The 26,666-nt window shown below is 48.9% G+C and overlaps 1 protein-coding gene across 2 annotated transcripts in view; it reads left to right on the top strand.

Moving 5' to 3' along the window:
* The window catches only part of EPRS1 (glutamyl-prolyl-tRNA synthetase 1), a 1,308,133-nt gene that overhangs the window by 1,110,878 nt on the left and 170,589 nt on the right, over positions 1–26,666 (top strand). For both annotated transcript variants that reach the window (XM_069608586.1, XM_069608585.1), the window contains one exon: positions 14,412–14,609. In XM_069608586.1, the coding sequence (XP_069464687.1) occupies positions 14,412–14,609 (198 nt within the window). The remainder of the gene's footprint in view (positions 1–14,411; positions 14,610–26,666) is intronic.

Genomic DNA, 26,666 nt, shown 5'->3' with positions numbered 1-26,666 from the left:
GTGTAGATAGACGTGCCGGCTACCACATCCAGAAGGCTTGAGGGGGAGTTGGTGGCTGGGGGAGAAACCAGCGGAGAGGAATGTCACTGTAAGAGGCAGTAAAGCGGTCGGTAGAAGGAGGGCATCAAGGACAACTGGGGCCCAGGAGCAGTGGCACTTGGAACGTTGGTGGTTGGTGGCCGCAGCGCACTCAGGTGCGGGAGGAAAAGCAGCCGAAAGGGGCTTGGCAAGGGTAGACTCCCCAAAGTGTCCCAGATTCAATTTGTCAGGCCGGCGAGACCTCCAACCGCAGGCCAAGGATCCGGGGAGAAACGTTTATGGTGCAGTAAAGTTGGCATGAAGAGGACCCGGGGTGCACTCACCGCGTGCCAGGGGGCCTGAGAGAAACCTGCGGCCCCAGGGATATAAGAGTCGTAGGGCTGGGGTCCGGGGCAAGGGGCAACTCACCGCCCGGAGCCGGAGCAATAGAGGCTCAATGGTGTGCAGCACGCCGCCCAGGATGGGGCAGCGGAGCGAAGCGCTCTTGAGTCCGGTGTAGGGGCCACCTGGATGCAGAGGATGAGGCCAGCGGTACTCGTAGCAGGCGGGGGAGGGCGATTGCACAGAGCAAGTAGAGTGCCCCTCCCCCACAGTAGGCCGCAAGCCGCTTGTCACCGGCGCGGTCCCTCGGAGTCAAGAGCGGGGCCGGGGATGCACCTGCTCCCGCCCAGCCCGCGGTGGAAGTTCGGTGGTGTGCAGCACGCCGCCCAGGATGGGGGCAGCGGAGCGGAGCGCTCTGGAGTCCGGATCAGGTGTCCACAGGATTCGTGGAACGAGGCCAGCCGCCCTCGTACCAAGCGGGGGAGGGCGAGCGCGCAAGCGAGTGAAGCGCCCCTCCTCCTCAGTAGGCCACAAGCCGCGGGACTCCAACGCGATCCCACGGATCCGAGTGCGGGGCCAGGGAAGCACCCGCTCCCGCCCAGCCCGCGGCGGGTCGTAGCTCCGCAGCAGGAGCGGCACCGTGGGCGGTGCTTGGACTGCAGGTGCCCGGACTCCTCAGCAGCCCTTCTGGTGTGTCGGATGGTCGTGGCGTAGGGGCAAACAGGAGAATTCCGTCAAAAAGGTGCCTCACAGATCGGAGCCGAAGATCAGGCGGCCATCTTCACTGAGCGCAACAGCGCCCCCCACTGTGGGGACTTTAAAGTTATTATAAACACACACCAGCTCTGTGGGGACTTTAACGTAAATAACACACCATCTCTGTGAGCACCTGGAGATCAGAATCATGGCATACAATATATATTGATACTTTAACATCACCAACATCAAACACAACATATCTGGAGACTTTAACATCAAGATAATCACACACCATCTCTGTGGGGACATTAATATCATTATTATCACATTCCATCTCTGTGGGGACTTTAGCATCAAGATAATCACACACCATCTCTGTGGGGACGTTAACGTAAATATCACACACCATCTCTGTGAGCACCTGGAGATCAGTATCATGACATACAATATATATTGGTACTTCAACATCACCAACATCAAACACAACATATCTGGAGACTTTAACATCAAGATAATCACACACCATCTCTGTGGGGACTTAGCATCAAGATAATCACACACCATCTCTGTGGGGACTTTAATATCATTATTATCACATACCATCACTGTGGGGCCTTTAAAGTTATTATAAACACACACCAGTTCTGTGGGGACTTTAACATAAATATCACAAACTGTCTTTGTGAGGACCTGGTTATCAGTATCATGACATACAATATATATTGGGACTTCAACATCACCAACATCAAATACCACATCCATAGAGACTTTAACATCAAGATAATCAGACACCATCGTTGTGGGGACTTTAACATCAAGATAATTCCACACCATCTCTGTGGGGACTTTAGCATCAAGCTAATCACACACCATCTCTGTGGGGACTTTAATATCATTATTATCACATACCATCACTGTGGGGCCTTTAAAGTTATTATAAACACACACCAGTTCTGTGGGGACTTTAACATAAATATCACATACCATCTTTGTGAGGACCTGGATATCAGTATCACAAAATACAATCTCTGCTGGGACTTCACCATCACCAACATCAAACACCATGCGTATTAGTACTTTATCATCATGTTAATCACACACCAACTCTGTGTGGTCTTTAACAACAGTATTATAAAACAACATAGGAATGCTGTCTTAAACACGATTATTCGTACAAACCATCTCTGTGAGGATCTGAAATCAGTATCATGACAGACAATCTCTATTCAGACTTCAACATCACCAACATCAAACACCATTTTAATGGGGACTGTAACATATTCGTCATCAGACCAATCATAGAGAGATGTTTCAGTGGACAAGATGGTGACTGTGAAACAATGAAACCTGTATTCAAATATCTGCTTCTCCACCTGACCACATTGTGTGATGCTGAGCCATTCACCTAATATTTCAGTTCCCCAGTTCTCCTTTCTGACACACTGAGTTTTTTGTAATATGGTCGCATGCCAGATTTAGGAAATGTTTAGTGAGGTTCTTATGGAAAATACACCACCATTACAATCCATCTATTGTGTATACCTATGGTGTGGGTAGGTACACATATGTAGAAATAGAATTGTGCAATTTACAAAGATGCCTATGAAACAAACATTTAGCTTTTGCATAGGGATACATTCAATTCCAAATAAGAATAATTAAGTCCTCACAAGGATGGTAACACGCGTTCAGGTCCCCACAGAGATGGTACCGGACACGCGATTAAAAATGAGCATTTTTGCACATTTGAAGCTGGATCCTATATTAGCATTTTTTTCTGAATATATTTCTGCTGTTAGCATATTTTTAAAACATTGGGAAAGGTTAGTCCCCACAAGGCTGGTTTCCACACATAGTCCCCACAAGGTAGGTAAAACGTGTGTGTGTGTGTGTGTGTGTGTGTGTGTGTGTGTGTGTGTGTGTGTGTGTGTGTGTGTGTGTGTGTGTGTGTGTGTGTGTGTGTGTGTGTGTGTGTGTGTGTGTGTGTGTGTGTGTGTGTGTGTGTGTGTGTGCGTGCGTGCGTGCACACACACCCACACCCACACCCCATATAACTGGCTTGTTTCTGAAAGAAACCAGGGTAGTGATACAGGGGGGGGGGCTGAGTACCAGCCAGGGGATGCTGGATCCCAGGTTTATTTTACTCTGGTTTTCAACATGCGGCTGTGGACTGTCTCATTGGCCAGTCCTGTTGGTATCTTCGGGTGAAGTGCATCAGGAGAGGGAAGGAAAAAATGTTGTCCAGTTGGCAAGCAAGAGTGATTTGAATTGTTTTCAGGAAGTGAAAACCTAGGAGGAGAAATGACCGGGGCAAACAGAGGTCTAGGAGTGACTCACACGCTTTATCATTGGAATACAGCTGTTCAGAGGAAGTGAGGAGAAAGCAAAGAGGATTGAAGATTAAGAAAGAGTGAGGAATCCCAGAGTCAAGTCACCCAGTAGGACAACTGTAGCATCAGGACTAGTAGCATGATTCCTTATTGCCAGTGGGAAATAAGTCCTGATTAAGGTTACAACTGGTCCTGATAAATAGCTAATACTAACCAGACATGTTGAGGGTATACTGCATGCTTTCTTGATTCTGCGTCACGACTATTGGGCTTGGCATAGGCCTCCAAAGATTACACCTGACACACACCCATGATCTCAAGAATAATCTTGACCGCATGAATAGGGTGAGTGGGCAAATAATCAATGTTATCACATCTGATGTTATGTTAATATGCTTTTGTACTCTACTAAATCACTACCGTAGTGGTATGAGAGCACATAGTCTTGTCCATGGAGAGGTGTACCATGCCCCTGCAAGGGGTGTCCAGACCTTTAAACTACTGGAAGAAAGAAAATGAGCGAGAGGAAGATAAGAGGGTGGCAAAGCGGTAAACATGCTACAAACACAGGGATACAGGGAAGAATGTTTTGTGATAGCGTGGATCCATGTCAGTTTTGATATGTGGATCGTGGTTCTGCAAAAGGGAGGAGGTGGTTATGTCTTAAAGTGGTGTGATAACTGGGGTTGTGTTTCCAAAGCACATATGGAGAACTTCACGTTGGTGCACAATGTACTGTTGGATGCATGAGGGGCTAGTGTGTGTGCTCTGGCAATCCTGGAAGTTTGCTTTGGATGGTCATTATATGGTTGTTAGGGAGATTTATCATTTTTTATGCTTAATCCCCTCTCCTAGTGAGACCCCCACACCCTCAGCACTTTTTTTCTGGACTTCAGGAACTTTTTCTGAAAACCTGAATGATTGGGGCCTTTTTCCACACATTCATTCTTATGGGCTCTGTGTTTTGGAACTCTATTCTTTGTATTGTGCTAATAGGCAAGATTGTATGTAGTAACCATGTGGGAGACTACACCAGCCTTGTCCTCCTGGAAATAGGTAACCCAACCTTTGGTATATATCTGTACTAAACAAGTTGGTAGAGTGACTGAGCAGCCAGGCTTATCTCAAGAGGGGTCAATGTGAGCTGTAGAGATGTAACGTAGAGGTTCACAGTGAAAAGTATTCAAATAACACTTATACTCGAGGTTTCTTGATTAAATAATTATTAATTAATTTAACAGTCAGTTTTAAAATGAGCCTCCTTTAGAAGGGGGCAATATGCAACAATAAAATACACTTCTTCAGTTCAAGTAAGCAGATACCCCTTAGGGATGGCACACATACACGTCCTACACCTTCAGGTGACTTCAATAACTAGGGTTCTGTGGACATTGATGTATCAATTTAACACTTAAATGTAATACTGAGGTTGTGGAAAAAGAAATAGCTTAGGGAAGGAAACAAAGGTTAACACGTTTCTCAAAACAGATAAGCACTTTACAATCCCCCAATGAAATGTATGTTAACCGTTTCCCAGCTATACAAGTAAGGTATGTATGACTTTTTGGAGGGACAGATCAACACAGAGTTAGAGGGTAAGAAGAGTATTCAGGGAGCCAGGCCAGCCACTGTCAATTGAGCAAAGTCTAGGGGAGCTAAGGCACTTCTTGAAGATAGCACAAACGTCCTGTAAAATGTTAGAGTTTTGTTGTAAAAATAAATTGATCTTGGGCCACAAGCTGGGAGGCTTGTGAAAAGCAAAGCTGCAAGCAACTCTGCAAAGGGCAACAAATGCGAGTCTCCAATGAGAGTAAGCAAGCTTCAAACAACAAGAGGTAGGTATCCCTACTTACATAGTACCTTGAGTCTGAAGAAAAGTTTCCAGCTGGCTTCTGTTCTTGTTGTAGTCCTGCTGTTCCTGTGGTTCCTGGGCCTCAGTCGTGGGGACAAGAGGGAGAACGTCTGGGGATTCCTGCACTAGAGTTTGAAGGTCAGTTGCGGCAATGGCCACACTTCAGATCAGTGTACTCCGTGGTTCAGCTAATTGCAAATAGCACCACTGTGGTTCTTGGACACCTTGTGGGCTCTCCTTGCTTCTGGGTTCCAGCACTCTGTTGAGGTGACTCAGGCTTGGATAGTCCTGCTTCGAGGGAGTCAGAAGGATCTTTCTGGAGCTCGGGTCTGGCTTAAAAACGATGCACTAGATTCTGGTGTTCCTGTCCCCTGGCACTCGGTTCCAGCAGCAGCAAAGAAGTACAGCTAGCAGGGAGAGGGGTTCCAGTCAAGTTAGTCTTGGGGTCAGTTGGTCCCACCAACCCAAGGGAAGAAGGCGTCCTTTCTGCGTTTCTCTAGTCGATTAGAAATTCGGAGCGTCAGCACTGCAGCAGGGCTTCACCAGGCAAACCAACGGTCCAGGAGGGTGCAGCAAGCTTCTCTTCCAGTTTTTTCTTTGGGTCCTTCGTCCAGTGGTCGACTCTGCCTTCCTCGCAAAAGACCTTGCCTTTATTGCAAGTTTCTCCCATTCATTCACAGCTTAGCTGTCACTCACAGAGCAAGGTGGCTATCCTCCAAGGACAGCCCGCCAGCCAATCACCTTTGCGTGCCTTCTTGTAACCAAGGAGACTAAGCACAGAGTTTCGGGATCCTCCCTCGCTTCCTGCCCTTGCAGGCACGCTGGAGCCGAGGCGGGGTTCACCAGTGAATCCCGCAAAAGACAAGACCAACAAAAGGACCAAACCTGGATGGGCGTGCAGAGTAAATCTCAAGAAGGACCTTTCCAACAAAAAATGCTGAAAAAAGACCACCGGGCCATTTTGACAAAATGGGCGCTCATGGGTGCAATACTGCAGCTGAGGATTCAGCCTGCGGTAAAAACGCACGATGGTAGGAAAAAGTAAACCGCTGCCAACAGCCATTAATTGTAGGAAGGGTTACATAAACTTGTTACATGAGAAGGTAGACACAGGGTATACTAAGTAACCCCTCCAGCACTCTATGTAAGAAAGTGTGTGCTGGGTCTACAAAGAGAAAAGGTAAGGAAAGTCAATTTCATTTTACTACTCTTGGAAACAGTAGTCTATTCAAGAGAAGGTATTTAAACCTTGAGAGAAATCCAACGGGCTTTTGTGTCACTGCACTGAGGGTGCTGTGGGTCACAATACAAAAATGTGATGCCTATGGAGTTTGTCAGACTTCAAAACCAATGGAAACACTCCTCAAATCAAAGAAAAATACATGAGAGAGTGAGAAAAAGGTCTTGCTACAGGATAAAAATCAAAAGTCCAGGAAAAGAGCTGGGGGTCTCTAAGGTAGAAGGGAATTACCACAGAAATGAGAATTCTCCCTAACATGTACCTATCCTATAGTCTTTCTTCCTCCATAACTCTTAACTCTTTAAGTGCCATGGATTTTCCCCCCAGTGCCAAGGCCTTTTTTGGTGATTTCGGTATGTCGCCATTCAATGCCTGTTAGGGAGAATTCTCTCTTTAGGCTGAATTTCCTAACCTAGTGAGTCCCCCAGCAGCTTTGCTGGATTTCTGGAGTTTGTTTTTTTTTCTCCTGCCAAGTGTGAGTCTCTTTTCTGAGGGGTTCATTTGACTGTTAATGTGTTTTATGGGCTATGGGGTCTTTTACTCCATAGGGTCCCATGTGTTTTTACTATGTGTGTTACACAGCACCCTCAGTGCAGTGACACAGGGGTGTCATAGTGACACCACACCATAGACTCCGTACCCTGAGACTGACCACTGTCTCCCAGGGCATGTAAAGTCACCATTGGCTTTACTAGTCCCAAATTATGAACTGAAACCAGTAAAAACCATCATATTGTGGACGTACTGGTCGGGGCAATTCAATTGCCCTGGGGTCTGTTATTCGAGGGGGCACGTCTCCGTACCCCCTGATCGAGTTTTGGCTGGTGGCAGTGGATACTACTTTTTATATTCGACCGCAAATATATCTTTATGGGGTTTTTCCATTGTTCGAGGCTACCAACTTTAATTATTTAATTCTCATAGCCTCGAACATACCGCCGGTTTATTTATTTAATATTAATTCGCATGTTGGTATTTTTTGCCAGAACTCGATTCTAAAATGGCGTTTGGGTTCTCTTCTGTGACTCCAACCCAAGTCGAGCCCTTTGTTGGCGGGCTTCTCCACAGAAGCCTCCAAAAGTGGTGCCACTCTGTCTGGGTACCACATGGGGTGTGGGAGGGGGTTTAGGCATCCTAGACTGAGTTACCTTGGTAACTCAAGTCGCACTCTTGTGTGATTGGCCCAAGTGGTGAGCCGGCCGGCTCACCACTTAGCATGTTTGATTGACAGCTAGGCTGAGTGAATGGGGGTGTGCTCCATAAAAGCAGGGCTTTTGGGACTGGAACTTTAGAAGTCACCACAGGACCTGAAAATCCGATGAGGGAGAAGCTGAGCCGACCTGCTACGACACCACCGGTGGAACCCTGCGGAACCGACTCACCACTTCCCAACGACAGAGAAGATCTCCTGGCTGGAGAGTCTTCTTCCCCTGACTGGTGGGCACAACCAGTTTACCTTATTTTTCTAGCATCCCAGGACGTCTTGTCGAATTGCCCGTGCCAAGCACCCCGGCAACCGGATAGCCACTTACCAATGGACCGTGAATAAAAGGACCGCTCCTTTTAACTGAAAACTCTGCGGCTGGTTTCTTCCCTGGCAGTGCAACGGACTCCCGGCTTCCTCCCCGATGAGATCCTCTCTTCCCCCGGACAAAGCATCCGCTGCCAGGAACAACTGCCCCCACTGGAGTATTCTCACCACTTTAAGGTACTGTGTCCGCCAGGCCTCCCTTTCCAAAGATTGCTACAAGGTAATAATAATCCCTTAACCTTCTGGACTGGGCTGGCCACCTTGACCATCTAACTGGTCCCTTTCTTTTGGTCCAACTCTTTCTGAACTGATTGCGAGACCTTTGGGCACTTTGAACTGTGTGACCTTGGACACATTTCGTCCGGGGCCTCTTAAAGTGGGTCCGGCCTTGTTAACTTTGACTTTACGGTTTTAACCTGCTTTCTTCTCCTACTGTGTTCTTCCGAAAGTGTTGGGATCTGTTTCTATCTTTGCTCTGCCTTTCTCTCCCTTTTGAACCGATTGATTAGAGTGCCATCTTCGTTAAGCGCTCACCGCTGTCTGAAAATAAGTGTTGCTTTACTTAAGACTTGTCTAACTAATTGTTGAAGGGAGTGTATATCTTTTAGTGACCGTGTTTTTGAACTGCTTGATATTAGTGCCAGTGTGTTTTATTAGATGTGGTTTTAAATAAATAATTATATCTCTTTTACACCAAGCTCTGGTCAGTGTTTGCTTGTTCTACTGTGTTCTTTTGACCTATTGTGAATACTCTGTATACTGCCTAACTCTTCTTGAGGGAAGTCTGACTGCTCAGCCACAGCTACCAAGTGAATCTGTGTGGTACAGACTGCTACCAAGTAGGTTTACTGCCAAACACCTGTAGTCTTAAATCTTTTGCAGTGGTCCCAGAGGGAACTGCACAGGTTTCTGCCTAACAATGCCTTGTAACTTTTTTGTTACATGAGATATCTCGGCCAAATTTGGCCCCTTTTTTCCCACATGTAGGCGGTTGTAACGCCACCCAGGAATCCTATGTTGCTGTAGGGGGGTGAGAGAAAATAACCAAAAAGGGCAAAAATGCTGGGTTTTTAATAAAAAATGATGTATTAAGAAGCCTGTAAATCTTTTCCTTGTAAGACCTAGGGACATATGGTTTGCTTTGCTAAATTCCCCCAATTTCCTGGCTTTCGAGAACGGGTTGAGTGGAAACGAAAACAAATTATTTTGATGATCAACCGTTTTGTGAGAGGTAGGCGATTTTGGCAATTTTTGTCAATTGGACATGCGTGGACGGAATGGATGAAAAGGGTAGGAAAGCCGAATTACAGGACAGAAAGGCACACATTTCTGAAAAGTAGACAAAATTCCAAGTTTAGGAAGGGGTGATTTGTGCAGGTCAGGCAACAACTAGGAAGGGGAAAATTCCATAGTTTGGGGAAAAAGCAGGAAAATGACTGAAAAAAAGGTATGTGGTGGACATGGTTGGCTTGGTACGGCAATGGCTTCTATGAATTTTGAGAAAGACAATTCTCCGCTACATTCCCCCCAACTCTTGCAGTTAGGAAAGTACACATTTTTGTAGTGTTTCACAAAACAAGCAATACCAAGCCACCAAGGAAAACCGGGAACCCCATGCATTTCCGAAAGGAGGACACCGGTGGGAATCCGCAGTGGTCTGACTTGCGCAAATCAGCCCAGAACCCCTGACAAAGTGAACATTGTTTTTTCCCCACCAAATATGTTTCGGTGGGTGAGCAGAGTGAAATGTGTAGAAATTGTGTTCTAAAACCCCCCGCACCTACCAAAGTTGGACTTTGCCGCGTGTTCTGTGTAATAAATTCTGGGCCAATTTGCGTAAGTCAGACCTCTGTGGAGTCCCACGGGTGTCCTCTTTTCAGAAATGTATGGGGTTCCCAGTTTTCCTTGCTGGCTTCGACACCATAGGCCCAAATCTGTAGGTTGCCCACATGAACAAAATGTGCTGTGCCGAAAGGCGTGGGGTTACCAGTGGGTTTGCATTTTCCTTTTGCGCCAAGGTAGCTGCTCCCACACATGTGAGGTACATTTTCGTCGGGACACCTGTAGGAATGCGGGAAGGTATGCCATCTGTTGTTGGCGCCGTGTTTCGGTGAGTGGACAGAGGGAAATGTCTCTGAAACTGGCTGGAAATAAACACAATTCTCAGACATTTTGGTCTGGCCGCCCACCGAAACACGCTGACAACAACACAAGGCCTACCGTCCTGCATTCCCACAGGTGTCCCGACGAAAACGATATCTCGTGTGTGGGTGCACCTACCGGGGCGCAAAGGGCAAAGCCGAAAACACGGGTAACATCAACTTTTTTCGCACAGCAGGATTGCAGGATTTTGACTCATGTGCACAAATACAGATCTGGGCCTAGGGTGTTCAATCCACCAAGGAAAACAGGGAACCCCATGCATTTATGAAAAGAAGATACCCGTGGGAATGCAAAGATGTCTGACTCGCGCAAATCTCCCCAGAATGTATTACCCACAAGCCCTGCCAAAGGCCCACATGGGAGAAGGGTGCCCAAGGCCAGGGACATTACCGCTGACTTTGCTTGCGTTCTGGCTGGCCTGCGTTACAGCTTCTCCCCACCAGGGAGTCCCAGCAGTGTGCTAATACCTCACTGAAAGGGAAAGCTGTAATGCAACCCAGCCGCAACTCCAGGACGGTTGGAGGTGATATCCCCGGCCTTGGACATCCATGTACCATGTGGGTGTACTGTCCTCTAAGCACAGCAGGAGCCCAGGCAGGATCCCCATTCCTCCCCCGAGGTGACATCTGTAATGTAGCACAGCCAGAGATGCAGCCTGGGCTTGCAGACGGACGACCCACATGAGACATCCGCTCCCAGGGAAACACCAATCTTCTGCTGGCATGGGCGGCAATTTGTGGCCTGCCCCTGCAATTGTGTCCCGGCCCACCAAAATATCTGCCCAGACGGCCCATTCCCACCCACACAACCAACAATCCAACCCCAGTCTCACCCACCCCAACCATAGAATAATAAAAAGCAGTGTACTCCTAACGTTGCAGCTGCTCGCGTAGAAAAAGCTGTAAACTAAACAAAAATCATGTTACTACGGTCACCCCAGCAAAAACAAATCTACGCTCATACTTTCCAATCAAGCCATCCCTGGAGATCTACTGAACCTCACTCCGCCCCCGTCTTCCCCCATCCCCCCAGTGAAAACACATTTGCCCCTTCCTACGGGCAGAAATCTGCCCCCAGGGAGGGCTGCATGAGGTGCCCCCCCCCCCCCACACTCCATTTGGGGTGCGGGGAGAAGCCTACCCTAAAACGTTGGACAGGTCCCCCAATGGATTGGGCAGTAGGGTTTGGGCATCCTTGGGGCAGATTGGCACACCAATGTGCCCATCTGTGCCAAGGGAAGTTTGGTAAACAAAGATAAAAATTGAAAATGGTAGGCTGCACTTTAAGGGGGTGAAGGCTGAGGGACACCCTTAACCGCCTCCGAATTTTGTAATGTAGAGGGGGTGCACCTCCCCTACCCCCAAATGGAGGGGGGGGCATCTCATGTAGGGGAGAGACGGCCACCAAAAAAATGTGGGACAGGCCCCCCAGTGGGTGGTTCAGTAAGATTTCAGCACCCTGGGGGCAGATTGGCACACCAGTGTGCACATCTGTGGCCAAGGGAAGTTTGGTAATCAAAGACTAACATTGAAAATGGCAGGCTGCACTTAAAGAGCAGGCCCCATCCTTTGGGGGGCCTGCCCACATATTCCTGGTGCCCCCCAACCCTCCAATTGGATGGGGGGGCACCTCATGTACTCCTCCCTGGGGGCAGAAATCTGGGAGGGCTACAAGGGGTCCCCCCCCCCATTCCCACCTGGGGTGGGAGGGAGAGGGCCAACACCCTTGTATGTATAAAAAAAGACCTGGTGGCTAGTGGGCACCCCATCCCCGTTTAGTTTTTTTAATCTTTTTTCTATAAATGATTTTTTTTTTATTTCTCCCCTTCCCTGGGGGCAGATCATAACCCATTTGCCCCAGGGATCTTCATACCTGTGGCCCCATGCTTTGGGGCCTCAGGGGTGAGGGGGCCGCTTACCTAGTAAGCAGCCCCTCCTCCCCCCCACTTCTAAAGAGGATCCCTGGTGGTCCAGTGGCATTGCTGGCCATGGATCGAGCACTCTGCGCCCGCTCCGTGACCAGCAATAATGTCACTCAAGGTGTCGTTGGAAAGGGGAGAATCTTCCCCTTTCCAACGACACCTGCCTCGATCTCTTGAAATACAGCCAGAGATCGAGGCAGAGCAAGGTGGACACTCACCTTGTGTTTTCACAGCGGCAGCCGAAAATGGCTGCTGCAGTGAAAATACTTTTTCATGTTGGTGTGTGTTACGCACGCCGACGTGCAACTGAAGGTAATCCATCCCCCTGGCAGGGAGGGGGGACCTCCACCTCACATAACCCGGGGGTGGGATTACTGTTGTGTGATCCCTGCAGGGATCACACAAAACAAAGTGCTAAAAGGACGAGCCATCTCGTCCTTGGCAACCTGGAGGTAATCCCAAGGACGAGATACCTCGTCCTTGGCACTTAAGGGATTAAAGGCATCTGTATTTTACTATTGCAACACAAAGCTCCTTATGGGAAGTGTTGCTGGGGACCCTTATTGTCCTTCTTTGAGATTTATTTTCCTTATCCTAGAATAACTACAGTTCTTAGCATCTCCCAAAAACGTTAGTCTTAGAGATTGGCATGCACAACCTTATGTGGAGTGCCAACGGGATACTTAGTATTCCTTTTCTCTCTGCTCCTGTGACATTTTAGTCACATAGACAATCTCCTAGTTATGGCTGGTGGCAGTGGACGTGTTCTGCCAACTATTGTGATGTTTCTGTCCATAGCCTCGATAGTGTACATTAGGGGCACCCAAGTACCAATTTGGGTCCTCCCTTCTTTTTTTGCCATTACCAGGGTGGTTGTTTTTTGTTAGCCCTTCTTCTATCATTCTGGGGAGTGGGGGGCTCTGTGTTTTTCTTTTGCCTTTGGCGGGAACACTTGGGTATCCCTGCCTAGGCTCCAGAGTGTCTGGGCAGGAATGAAGTGGGGGAGGTGTTTTCCACCCCTCTGTCCTTTGTCTGCCAGAGTGCCTGAATTGGGCGAGCTCCCACAGGGGGTACGGCTGTCCTGATGGAAAGCCAAACGCCCCTTTCTGTAACCTGCTGAGGAAGATTGCAGAGGAGCGAGTTCTTTAACTGTATAAAAGGTGTAGCTCCTGTAATGAAAAGCAAGGCGACCACTGGAAGCTGAAGTAACCGAAGAAGACGACGACCAGAGTTGCCTGCAGACCCTTTGCAACACAGTGAAGTGACCACTGCTGTCTTGACCCCGTTTTCTGTTGATTGCGGCAGAAAAGGCAATAAAACCGCAGAATGACCAGAGAAGTTGCTGTAAGCCGTGTCCGAGGTCCTCCCTCAAGACTTCTGCTGAGAGATCTCGTCCATTGTCCTGCCTTTTGTCATTAGACCGAGGAATCCGGAGGTCTGGTCCAGAGCTGCTACATTGCAGTGCATGCACCACAAATGTTTTCTTCAAACCTAAGGTACTGTGGGGAAAAGGGTATTGCTTGCCTTATTCCAGAAAGTTGTTCCAGAGCATTGGCGTGCATGTAGAGGTGTTCAGGGCAACCCCTCTTACCTCTTACTGAAGCTGCTGCTTGTGTCCCTTTAGCGAGTCCTTTAACCGAGTCTCCAATGTTGGTTAAGCCTTCTTGTATCTTCCTTCCTAGAAACCAGCTCTACTAGGATAACACTAACCAACTGTTTTCCTTTCCAGAAATAACTATCTTGTATGTGTATGCTGACTAAATACAATGACTGTATTACTTTGTGGTTGCGTGTTATTACTGATAGTACGGTACACCTGTCAAACTCCTGTAACACTTGTGCGTGTTCAGCAACTACCAACTAAGAAGGGGTCCTTTTGAAAGTATTGTAAAGTATACCTATGCGTGTTTTATTGTGCAAAATATTTAACTGTGACTCTTTTGTAAATATAATACATCTATATTTTACTATAAATGCATGTGTTTCTTTGATGTGCATAACTAGCTAGGTTTAATGTACTTACCTAGAGCTCCCATCTTCCTCTTAAGATGGGCCTGACTACTCTGCCACTCTACCAAGGTCTCTGAGTAGTACAGACTGATGCTAAGAGTTGGTGATCTACAAACCACTGGGATAGCTTACTAAAGTCTTGCCTCCAAGTGGGACTTTAGGAAAACGCCTCTAACAATGGTTATGATGAAAAGGGTCGTTTGAGCAATGATGTGTTATACATTATTTATTTGAATATACTGAAATCTGTTTGGCTGATACCCAATATATGAAAGAGAAGTTGGCATATTGTATTTGTTTTCCAGGGAGCAACCTCTCATCATCTAGGCCAGAACTTTTCAAAAATGTTTGAAATTGTTTTTGAAGATCCTAAGACACCGGGTGAGAAACAGTATGCCTATCAGAACTCTTGGGGTCTTACAACTCGGACGATTGGCGTAGTGACAATGGTGCATGGAGACAACATGGGGCTTGTTTTACCCCCTAGAGTAGCATCTGTCCAGGTATGTGAAACCTTTATTTTCAAATTTATACAAATACTAAGTTTACGAAGATGTGTTCGAACTAAGCCACATTTTGTTTTCCCAAAATACTTTTATTTTAAACAAAATACTGTGAGTACAGAACATTGTGAATAACAGATATTTCTGATGTTTGTTAATCTGCTTAGAATCACATGCTGTGCATAGGTCCGACATCCAGTGGTCACTGCGGAGTATTGCATTTTGTTTTTCGTAGTCGAAAAGGGGACGTCGACAAGGCGTGTCTGAAACACTATCCCTATAGTGACGTGCGTTGTACCCACAATCCCTCACGCGTCGAGGTCCCTCTGATTGTTTTTTTCCACCCAGCTACTGGTCGCCTTTACGCGGAGCTCCTCGAGAGACATTGCAGATTTCATCTCCTCGACCCTTGGTCATTTTCTTATAATATATAACACATAGATCCCTCCCTCGACGCAGTTGTGAAGCTGTTTCTCCGCCGAGCAAGATCTTCGACGGAGGGGACGAGCGGAGGAGATCCTTCGGCGTTGCCGAACACGTGGCCTGGCCTCGCAGGCCAAATACAGTAGGGAGAGTGGGGTCGTGGTACATCTCTTGTTTCCTTTCTGAGAATGCCTTTCCCTTTCCCCTTCCTTTCCCTTGGGGTCGTTATCACGATTTACTGCCTCAGCTATGGAGAGGACACCCTTTAGGTTTTGCCCGCGTTGCAAGGGCAAGTTCACTTGGAAGGACAAGCATTCACGGTGTAACCTCTGCTTGCCCCTCGATCACAAGGAGGAGGGTTGTCGGCTTCTTAAGCCAAAGACTCTAAAAGACCGTAGGGTCAAGAGGTGGGCGGCCTACGCTATGTCGAAGGCCGATTCCTCACCCGCCGCCGCTAGTACCGACAGTGATGAGGAACGTGATAACACGACCTCCGCTACGGAAGTCGTAGACCCCTCTAAAGAGCGCTCGCGCTCTTCGTCGTCTGTCCCCGGCCCCGACGGGCTCGGCTCACGCCCTGCTTATGGGGATGAAAACCCCAGCGACACTGACGCACACGATACCACCCATAAGCACACAACCCACGGCTCTTCTTCGTCAAAGACGAAGAAAGCATCAGCGCCCAAGGAGACGCAGGTTCCACCGGCGGCCTCCTTGGACCGTTCAGGTTCGAAGCCCCTCTCGCAACCGCAGCCGCGACCAGCGACTGGGCTTTCGGCAAATAAGGGCGCCGCCCCCAAACCATCGGCCGGCACGCACCAGCAGAGAGCGCAGGCCGCCCTAGAACGATCGACACCCGTAACGTCGAAACCACAGCCCTCCTCTGACAAACTAGTCGCAGAGAGCTTGGCGAGGATCGTTGTAGCCAACGCCCAGAAGCGTACGCCGAAAGACACGTCAAGCGCTACGAAAAGGTCGAAAGACATGCCGAAAAGGCCCGAAGAAAGACAGGGACTACCCCCTTCAGTCGGGGGGGACCCCCAGCACACCGGAAGGCTTTTCGGAGGGCGACGGGAAACTTTCCTCGACGTTATGGGAGAGGTTGAGCCGTTTTCAGGCGGAAGACACTAATTTTCCCCCGCTAGACCGCTCAGGGGTACCCCATGAGACCATGGAAAGGCTCCATCTATGCATGGAGAGGATGGAGAGGTTCATGAAGACCCAGAACCCTCCCACTCCCAAGAGAACAAGAGAAGGGCCTCAGGAGGACCCCAGGGCTAAATATCCAAGACTATTCAACCCCTCCCAGCTGGACACAGCATCAGATTTCCATAATGTGTATGACCTCACTGGTGAGGAGCAATACTTGGAGGAGGAGGATGAATTTGTGGACGATGAAGAGGGACAGAACCAGGAGGAAGGTCTGGAAGACAGCCCCGACATGGCAGGAGAAGGCTTTGGAGAAAATCCAGAAGAAGGGCCTTCACATCCCTGGCAATCCCCATCAGTATATTCGGACACTGATGTCATGAACCTAAATCCTCCTGACAATTCACCTGTTAGGAACACGTCTCCCATAGACTATCAGCCCACATTCAATGCCCTGTTGCGCAGGGCAGCAGCACATTTCGAACTGGACACTGGGGAGGTCTCTCCTGAAATAGACTTTGTGGAAAGAGTAATTAAGGAGAAAACCCCGGTCAGCCAGACCATTCCCCTCCTCGCTTCAGTGAAGAGAAAAATCATCCCTTTGCTATCCACGCCCGCACTAATCAGAGGAGTTAATCCAAGAATTGAAAAACTTTTCACTCCTTCACCCTCAGACCCGCTGTACATCAGGGGACATTCTATTCCTGACTCCCTTGTAGTAACTAATACAAGGAAGAGGGCAGGGGTGCCGCTGTCCACCAGCGAGGCACCACCTGACAAGGAGGGCAAGAGATTATATGCCCTTGGAAAGAGAGTCACATCCTCGGCTGCCTTTTCTGCAAGAATTGCGAACAACAATTCCTTGCTAGCTAGCTACGCGGACGCGCAGTGGGCCAAACTGCAAAAAGACGCCAAAGAAGCGCCGGAACCGCTACGGACACGCTTGCTATCAACTATTGGCGAGGGAACCCAGGTCAACCAGAGCATTGTGAAGAACTCTCTGGATGCTGCAGAGACAGCGGGATGTTCCCTGGTTCAGGGAATACTCCTAAAACGCCATGTATGGCTGCGTAACTCTGGGTTCAAACCGGAGACACAGGCGTCTTTAATAAATAAACCTATTGAAGACTCAAACCTCTTTGGGAAAGCGGTGGATGAGGCTCTGGAGATGGCTAAAAAAGAGTTCGATACTATCAAAACTTTTGACCAGATCTCTAAATCCACTACCAGACGCGGCTATGGCAACAAACGCTTTTTTCGTGGCCAACAACAGAATCAGCAGCAACAGTACCCTGCCACCAATTACCAGACCAATAGTGGGCAGTACAGCCAAAGAGGCCAGCGCCGTGGCAAGGAGAGAGGTCGGGGGTCCACCCCCATAGGCTCCCAAGCCCCCAACAACACCAAGTGACGCGAAGATTCGCGTCCCCTCCCATGCAACACCGGTCGGGGGCCGGCTAACATCCTTTCTTCCAGCATGGGAGGGAATAACATCAGACCGCTGGGTACTTTCCACCGTGGCCCACGGATACTGCATCGAATTCAACGGTTCCCCAACATACAGACCCCCGAGGAGGCGACGCATGACACCAGAACACCTTGCTATCCTTCTCCAAGAAGTAGACCAACTGCTGGAAAAAGGAGCCATAGAAGTCGTGCCTCTATCTCGAGGATCTAACCATGCGCCCTGTATTAGGTCTGCGCCCAGCGAACAAGTTTGTCAAACCCCAGAAGTTTCGTATGGTGACCTTACAGGAAGTGATCAACCTGCTATCACAAGGAGATTACATGACAACACTAGACATGAAAGATGCATACTTTCATATTTTAATGTTGCCAGCGCACAGAAAATACCTCAGGTTCATGATAGAGGGCAAACGCTACCAGTTCAGAGTGCTACCCTTCGGCATAGCATCTGCACCAAGGGTATTCACGAAGGTACTGGCAGTGGCAGCGGTCCACCTGTGCAGGTTGTCCATCCCAGTTTACCCTTACCTCGACGACTGGCTCATAACAGGGGATTCTTACGAAACCTGCTTCTCCAATACCCAAAAGACTGTAGACCTTTTGTTCCAGCTGGGCTTCTCCATCAACGAAAAGAAGTCCAGCCTAGACCCCAGCCAGATCAAACCATTCCTAGGGGCTCTAATTCGGCCTCGTCTTCCCCTTCAACGAGAGGGTCCAAAACATGCTGTTTCAGATCCCTCAATATGTGGCCGGTCGAGAGGTGACGGTACGCAAAGCAATGCGCTTGCTAGGAATGATGGCGTTGTGTATTTATTTGGTACCTCACGCGCGCCTGCGCATTCGCCCAATGCAAGAGTGGCTCAACAGCCAGTGGTGTCAGGCCAGCGGACTATGGGACGATCTAGTGGTGGTCTCGCAGGCCTTGGTTCTCTCGCTACGTTGGTGGACAAAGGAAAACCTGGTAAGAGGGAAACCCTTTGCCACACCCGCGGCGGAAGTCACTCTAACCACAGACGCATCCCTCACAGGATGGGGGGCTCACCTATCCCATCAGACTGCTCACGGAGTGTGGACTCCGAACGTAGCATCCAAAGACATAAATCTACTGGAGCTACTAGCTGTGTTCAAGGCGCTAAAAGCCTTCCAGGAACACCTACAAGGCAAAACAGTGATGGTCCTTACAGACAGCACCACAGCCATGTACTACATCAACAAGCAGGGGGGCACCCACTCTCCAGGACTGTCCAAACTGGCCCAAAATATATGGAAGTGGGCTCTCAAACAAAACATGTTCCTACTGTCACAAAATGTACCAGGGGAACTCAATCTGCTGGCAGACAAACTCAGCAGAGATTTCCCCCTGCCCGAAGAGTACGAATGGCGACTGCACGAATACATCGTCTTCGACGTCTTCACGCAATGGGGATTCCCAGAAATAGACCTGTTCGCAACCCTGGAGAACTCACAATGCCAAAGTTACGCCTCCAGGTACCCCCAGAACCAATCCAAGGGGAACGGTCTGTCGATTCAATGGTCAGGGAAATTTGTTTACGCTTTTCCCCCGACTCCACTTCTCAACAAGGTGGTGCACAAGATGCACCAGGAACAAGTGACCATGATACTGGTGGCCCCAATGTGGGCCCGACAGCCATGGTTCGCTCACTTGATGGAGATGTCACTATCTCCCCCAGTGAAACTCCCCTGCCCGTACAACATGCTGTCACAAGACAAGGGCAGGACTCTGCATCCATGCCCCCAGAACATGAACTTAGCAGCCTGGCTCTTGAGATCATAGAATTTGGACATCTACAGCTCCCGCAGAGATGCATGGGCATCCTCAGGGAAGCCAGAAAACCTAACACTCGCCACTGCTATTCTAGCAAGTGGAAGAGATTTGTCATCTGGTGCAGAGGAAAGAGCATCAACCCGATTGACTGCTCTCCCACACATATTGTTCTATACCTGACCCATTTATTGGATTCAGGTCTAGTGTTCAATTCCATTAAAGTCCACCTAGCGGCACTTTCTGCATACACCACTTCCCAACTCAGTGTCGTGGTGGAAGATCCCTGTTATAAAGGCCTTCATGGAGGGAGTAAAGAGAATACACCCCCCGATAGCTGACCCAGCTCCCGGATGGGACCTTAACGTCGTACTTACCAGACTCATGGGCTCACCATTTGAACCCATGCACAAAGCATCTCTTAAAGACCTCACTCTTAAGACTGCTTTTCTAATAGCTATCACCTCCATCAGGAGAGTAAGTGAACTACAGGCTCTTTCTGTTCTAGACCCCTTTGTTACAGTTCACAGAGATAAGGTGGTTCTACGCACACACCCAAGGTTTGCACCAAAATTCATCTCGAAATTCCACGTAAACCAGTCTATAGAACTACCAACGTTCTTTCAAAATCCTTCCAACTTGGGAGAAAAAAGTCTGCACACACTAGATGTGCGCAGAGCGGTCATGTTCTACATGGAAAGAACCAGACCACTGAGGAAGACTAATCAGTTCTTCGTCTCGGTGGCAGCAGGAAGAGAAGGGGATGCAGTTTCAAAGTCCACTATTTCTAGATGGATTGTTCAATGCATCACTCTCTGCTATACTCTTGCTAGGAGAGAACTGCCCTTTAAGCCAAGAGCACACTCTACTCGAGGCATGGGGGCTTCCATAGCATTCATTGCAAATGTTCCCCTTGAGTCCATCTGCAAAGCGGCTACCTGGAGTTCTGTGCACACCTTTACAAAACACTACTGTCTAGATGCACACTCGAGATCTGACTTCCAGGTGGGACAGGCAGTATTAAGACATCTTTTCTCAACTGTTCCTTCTCATAACCCACCGCCAACTCCGGGTACTGCTCGCTAGTCTATGCACAGCATGTGATTCTAAGCAGATTAACAAACATCAGAAGACAATGCATTACTTACTGTAATAGCATTTCTGATGGTTGTATCTGCTTAGATTCACATGCGCCCACCCTTCCTCCCCGCTCGGATGGAAGGAACATAGACTTCCTTTTATATCTCTCTTTTCTGTACTCACTCACGTCTAGAAGGCTCCCTCAGGGCAGAAAAATACAAACAGATGGACCTCAACGCGTGAGGGATTGTGGGTAGAACGCACGTCACTATAGGGATAGCGTTTCAGACACGCCTTGTCGACGTCCCCTTTTCGACTACGAAAAACAAACTGCAATACTCCGCAGTGACCACTGGATGTCGGACCTATGCACAGCATGTGAATCTAAGCAGATACAACCATCAGAAATGCTTTTACGGTAAGTAATGCATTGTCATACCAGACAATTCGGCAACAGCGGACCATGAAGAAAATTAGAATGTAATGTGAAACCAGCCCCAGCCCCAATACCAACCCCATACACTTTATGGACCACATCAAACCTCTCACACCCCCCAGGCTCAGACTGGTTTACAGTGATGAGAAGTGTCGTAACATGAGGGGCTTGACCACGATTACTGCGCAAGTCTCTGCAAAGTCAATAAATGGGGTCCAGATAGAGAGATTCTGTGCATAGCGCACTTCATACAGTGCAGTCATTTTTTCAGCCAGCACAATTTTCCAGATCTTAACCCACCATATCTAGACCACCGGGCCCTCAGTAGACTTTCAGTTTCGAGCTATGGTCAGTTTCGCCGCCAGGAGGAAGTGTCCAGTTAGTGTGGCCAAGGGGCTGGTAAGGGGAAACCGCACGGAGTCCGTGTCACCCAGTATTACCACCCGTGGGTCCATGGGGAGTGACAACCCCATAATGTCCTTTATTTCAGAGTGTACTTCCTTCCAAAAGACGCCCACTTTTGGACACGACCACACCAGATGGCAATAGGAGCCTGAGCATCGCAGCCCCGCCAGCAAGTAGCAGAATAGTCTTTAAGGATGTGATGCAACCTTTCTGGAGTGAGGTACCACCTGTAACAAAACTTATAGGAGCATTAACTATCTGTTACGCATCTAGAGGACTTAAGCATCCTTCCCCATATAAGCATCCTTCCCCATATTCTCAGCTACCCCTTGTCCTCAATGGGCCCCCCTAAGTCAGTTTCCCAGTAAGCCATGTACGGTAGGTGCTCCACCGGTTCCTCTGTATCCAATAGTTTGTACAGCTTTGAGATTGTGCCCTGTGAGAGACCTCCCTGGATTGTTAACCTGAGGGCAAACATAGGTCTGTTTTTTGTGAGTGGGAAGCACAGTGCCACAGTTGGGCGTAGTGGAAGCGTTCCGTTTCCGGTAGGGTAAAAGCGTGCTTACACTCAGACGTCATTGGGTGATTTTCTTTGTAAAGCTGGTGTATGTGCGATAAGCCCCCGCTGTCATCCTCCCAAAGCCCTTCCAGTCCCGCCCTCGTTGGCAGCTCGGGTTGTTCCACACTGGTGTAAGGGGGGCCCATCCCCACTGACTCTCCCCATTTACGGAGAGCCCTTCACATGTAGTAAAGTTAGCACTTTGTAGTTCCCAATAAGGTGAAACCCCACTCCCGCCCCAAGTGTCTACTATCCATGTAGGGTAGGTGAATTAAGTTTACCGGCGACTGGGCTTGCTCAATTTGTTTCCCTTTTGGTTGTAGGGTGGGGTCACTTCAAGGAAAGGTATGAGACAGCTGTGTGGCTAAATTGTAACGAAAGGCATTAGGGTTGCCTACACTCATTGGTCTCAACAACAACTTCCTGGATATTCTGGCACACTTATTACCCCAGATGAATTTGATGATCCTACCCTGGAGTGTGCAGAGATCAGGGTCAGGAATCCTCACTGGCAGAGCCGAGTATACGCATAGCAAGCACGGAATCGGGTTCATTCTGACCGCCAAGATACGACCGAAGCAAGAGATATCCTGGTGTCCCCACCTCAACAAGTCTTCCTAACCTCCTGGAATAACAATGGGAAATTAGCCTGGAAGACCTCAGAGGTCTTACAAGGGGTGCAGACCCCCAGATAGGGGATTGGCTCTCAGGTCCACATTATAAGGGCTAGAGCCCCGATCATACTCCTTTCCTTTGGCCTCAAGGATACATCCAACCCATGCGATTTAGTGTAGTTTACCTTGAACCCAGAAACCTGGCTGAAGCCGTCTAGTTCCTGGAGCACCTCAGCTAAAGAGGATCGAGTATTACTCAGGGTGAGCAAAACATCATCCGCATAAAGGGATACCTTATGGACCACCTCCCCAATCGGGACACCTCCAATCGCCCCGTTAGTCCACAGACAGCTGGCGAACGGTTTCATGCACAAGGCAAAGATCAACAGTAATAGTGGGCAGCCCTGGTCTCTCTAGTGATTGACAATCCAGATGACAGAGCCCCGTTAACCCTGAGGCTAGTGGATTGTGTTGATAGATCACCATCACCCGGCTGATGAATCTTGACATGAACCGCGTCAGGACACCCCGAAGATGGCTCCAATCCACTGTGTCAAAAACCTTGTGGGCTGCCAATGCCACTATGCCCAAATCTAGATCGGAGCGTTTCCCCACTTCCAACAAGCTAAGGACTCGCCGCACATTATCATGCACACTGCTTCCCGCGATGAACCCTGTCTGGTCGCTGTCTATAAGGTCAGGGAGGACCTCCATCAGGCGGGCTAACATTTTTGAGTATTTTTGAGTCTACATTGGTGAGGGTAATGGGGCGACATGAGTAGCAGCTAAGTGGTTCTTTGCCCGGTTTGGGGATCAGGCCCGTAGTGGAGGTTCCCCAGGAATGAGGGACGCAAATGAGTTGACGAGATCAACCAAGGGGGGGGGACCAAGAGTTCGCAGAACTTCTTATAAAAAGTAGCTGTGAATCCATCTGGCCCCAGAGCCTTGTTCTTCAGGGATTTAATTTCCCATTCTACTACCCCCCGATGAGATGGGCACCACCAGGGCTTCTCGATCTTTGTCAGAAAGACTTGGCAAAGGCCCATCTGTTAGATATTGGGCCTGAGCTGCCTCCAAAGGAAGCTCACCTCTGAATACCTCCTTTAAAAAGTGCCTCTAGAATCCTCAATTTATCAGCATCGCCCTTTTGCACCACCCCTTGCTCATCCCGCAGGGCTAAAACTGAGTTACGGTTTTGGAGCTTACGCAGCTTGGCCACCAGGAGGCGATTCGCTCGATTCCCTTTAGATAATAATACTGCTTAGTTTTTCGCATTGCCTGAGCAGTCCTGTCGGCCAGATGTGCTTCAAGTTTGCTCCGTGCCACCGTGAGTTCGCGTAGCGCCTTACGAGACCCCAATCTCTTGTGTGCCTGTTCAGCCTGAGCAACATCCCCCTCTAAGCCCACCCTAACCAGCTGTCTAGTTCTAGTATACGCTGCAGTCTTGCAAATGAGCTCCCCCATAACCACTGCCTTCATGGCATCCCACACAATGCCCTTTCTAAGGGCCAGAGTTTTCATTCTCAAAGTAATTGGAGCTAGCCACCCCCAGTTCTCTAGTCAGCACAGGGTCTCTGAGCACCCAGCCGTATACCCTCCACTGACGCCTAGGCCTTTAAGGCCTGTCCAGTGCTGCCAGAGACATACACTGGGGCGTGGTTGGACAGGGTGCATGTGCCTATTTCCACCCCTCGCACACACACAAGAAATCCCTGTCTTCCCCGTGAGCCAGTCTCCATGCATTTACCAAACCCAATTCACGAAGGAACCGGCAAAAGGCCATGGAATGTTTGAAGTCTAACTTGGTAGGAGGCAGGGCCTTGTCCACCAAGGGATTAGAAACCAGGTTGAAGTCCCCACCCAAGATATGTCCTTCAGAAAATGGGAGCACTCTGAGCAGGACATTTTCCAAATATGCTTCCTGGCAAAAGTTTGTGACATATAGGCACACCAATGTGAAAATCCAATCCTACAGCAGGCCTTTAACACATACATAGCATCCCTGCGGGTCCCATAGGACCTTGGTTTTAGAAATCGGAGTTTGTTCTCCTACCAAAATTGCCACGCCTTGTTTTTTTCTCGCCCCCAGAGGCAAAGATCTGGCGTGGGAAGGCTCTATTTTTCAAATGCTTCACGTCCTAAGGAAGCAGGTGGGTCTCCTGATGGAATACAATGGAGAGAGACCTATCCCTCGGTTTGCCCTACACCGATTTTCTTTTCACCAGGGTCTTCAGACCTGGCACATTACCTGTCCATTCAGCATTAGGTCCTCTCCCTCAGTTACAGCATTGTCACCAGGTAACATTTCCACGGGGAGCAAATCGCCACACCATGTTCACCCCAGCACAAATGGTCCGAACATTGGTCACATAAAATATTTGTCTGTCCTACAGCAAACTTAATTCCCCTCCTCCCTCCACCCAACCCCCAAACCTGCTCGAACATTACTGGATTAAGCAGCCCAATTGTAATGCTTATTTAATTCAGCTTCTTTGTATAGCATCTCTTATATCTCGATGTGTTTTGATTTGTTTCCCAAAGAATGTATTGTTCTGTGATATGCTTTTCTTGCATTGGTCTGTTTTTGGTCCTGGCTTAGCCACATGACCACTTATTGACAAACTCTTAGCCATGAGAGCACTTCAAACAGTGCTACATTGCTTTGAAATGTTGACCTCCAGAAACTGTGTACTTGTATTTCTCTCATGTTTTACAGATTATCCATCCATAATACTTGTTCGAATGGATTGTGTCCTCCAACGTATTCCTCATCTTTGACATGTAATGTCCACAGCTCGGCTGCTTTGGAACTTTTTCGGCAGAGGGCGCCCTGCGTCGATGGTGTTGGGTCGATGTCACTCGAAGGCCCCCATCGAGGGTGACGTGATTGGATGTTATAAGCAGCATGTGCGACGTCCGTAGCCTCAGTTCCCTTTTTTCCACAAATGTGTTTGTTTCGTAAAACTCTGCGTAAATCCAAGTCTGCTGGTCTTTCCTCGGCAGAAGAAGTCCATGCGGTCCATGATCCGGAGTGTTTCGCGCCACTCGTCATCGTCGAGGCGTTCAAGGAAACTGCACCATCGGTCGCCTTCCTCGTCTTCGGTGGGAGCCTCCCTGAAAAGGATGGTGTGCCCGTCCAAATGATCTACCCCAGTGGAGTGGGATGCTTTTCGGGTAGAGATGTTGAAGATCTTTCACTCCCAGGGCACAGATCCGTCCGCGCCTTCTGCGGAGCAGGCAAGGAACGGTCTCGGCCAGATACTCGCACGCCTTCGAGCCCAGGTGGACAGCGTGAAAAACATAGGGAGCATTTGAGGCCCCGTTCAAACAAGGCATCAAGAGATCACCAGAGATGTGCCAAGGTCAAGGTCTTCGCCTCCGGCAAAGCCTTCGAAATCCTCGAAGCACTTGACGGCATCGACACCATCAGCGCCATGCCAGTCTGGTGCGCCTGTCGGGTCTTCGACCCCGGTGAGGCCGTCAACGCCATCTGGGCTGAATTTGCAGTTGAAAGGTCCCTATGCATGTGGACCCTCAGAGGAAGGCTACTGCTAAGTCTTTGAAGCCTGTAGCTGAAAAAAGGTTTACTCCTTTCCATGAGGATTTTTTTAAGTCCCTCAATGACATTTATGAGGATAAAGAAAGATCTGATGAGGATGATGTCCCTTTTGGTCTCCAATATGGGACACCTAATGTTCCAGACTGCCTACTTTCAGAAGAGAATCGGATGGAGGATCTGTGTCAAACTTTGCACGATGCCAGTGGCCTTGACACTTCCTTGAGCTGGAGTTCGGCAAGCTGGACCCAGGGGAGCATGCCTCTTATCGGAGGCTGATGTCGACAGTTGTGGAGTATTTGGGCTGGTCCAGACCTCCTGTGCATTTTGATCCAGATGATTTTACAGATATTCTGGATCGGGGTCCGTCGGCCGACCCTGTGTTAACATTTGATATGGCTTTGCAAAAAAGGGTGGCTGCAACTTGGAACGCCCCAGAGACTAATCCGGCAGTGAACAAGTCTTTGACGAAGAAATACCATCCATCCAGTAGGGACATCAGCTACCTGTCCACTCACCCCACTCCGGAGAGTCCGGTGGTCCATGCAGCCGTGGCTACCTCGAAACAGGTGGCATACCCTACAA

This window comes from Ambystoma mexicanum, chromosome 4q (genome assembly GCF_040938575.1).
Source record: "Ambystoma mexicanum isolate Mex_15411 chromosome 4q, UKY_AmexF1_1, whole genome shotgun sequence".
In the NCBI taxonomy this organism is placed as follows: Eukaryota; Metazoa; Chordata; class Amphibia; order Caudata; family Ambystomatidae; genus Ambystoma; species Ambystoma mexicanum.
This window is presented reverse-complemented; position numbering and strand designations above follow the sequence as displayed.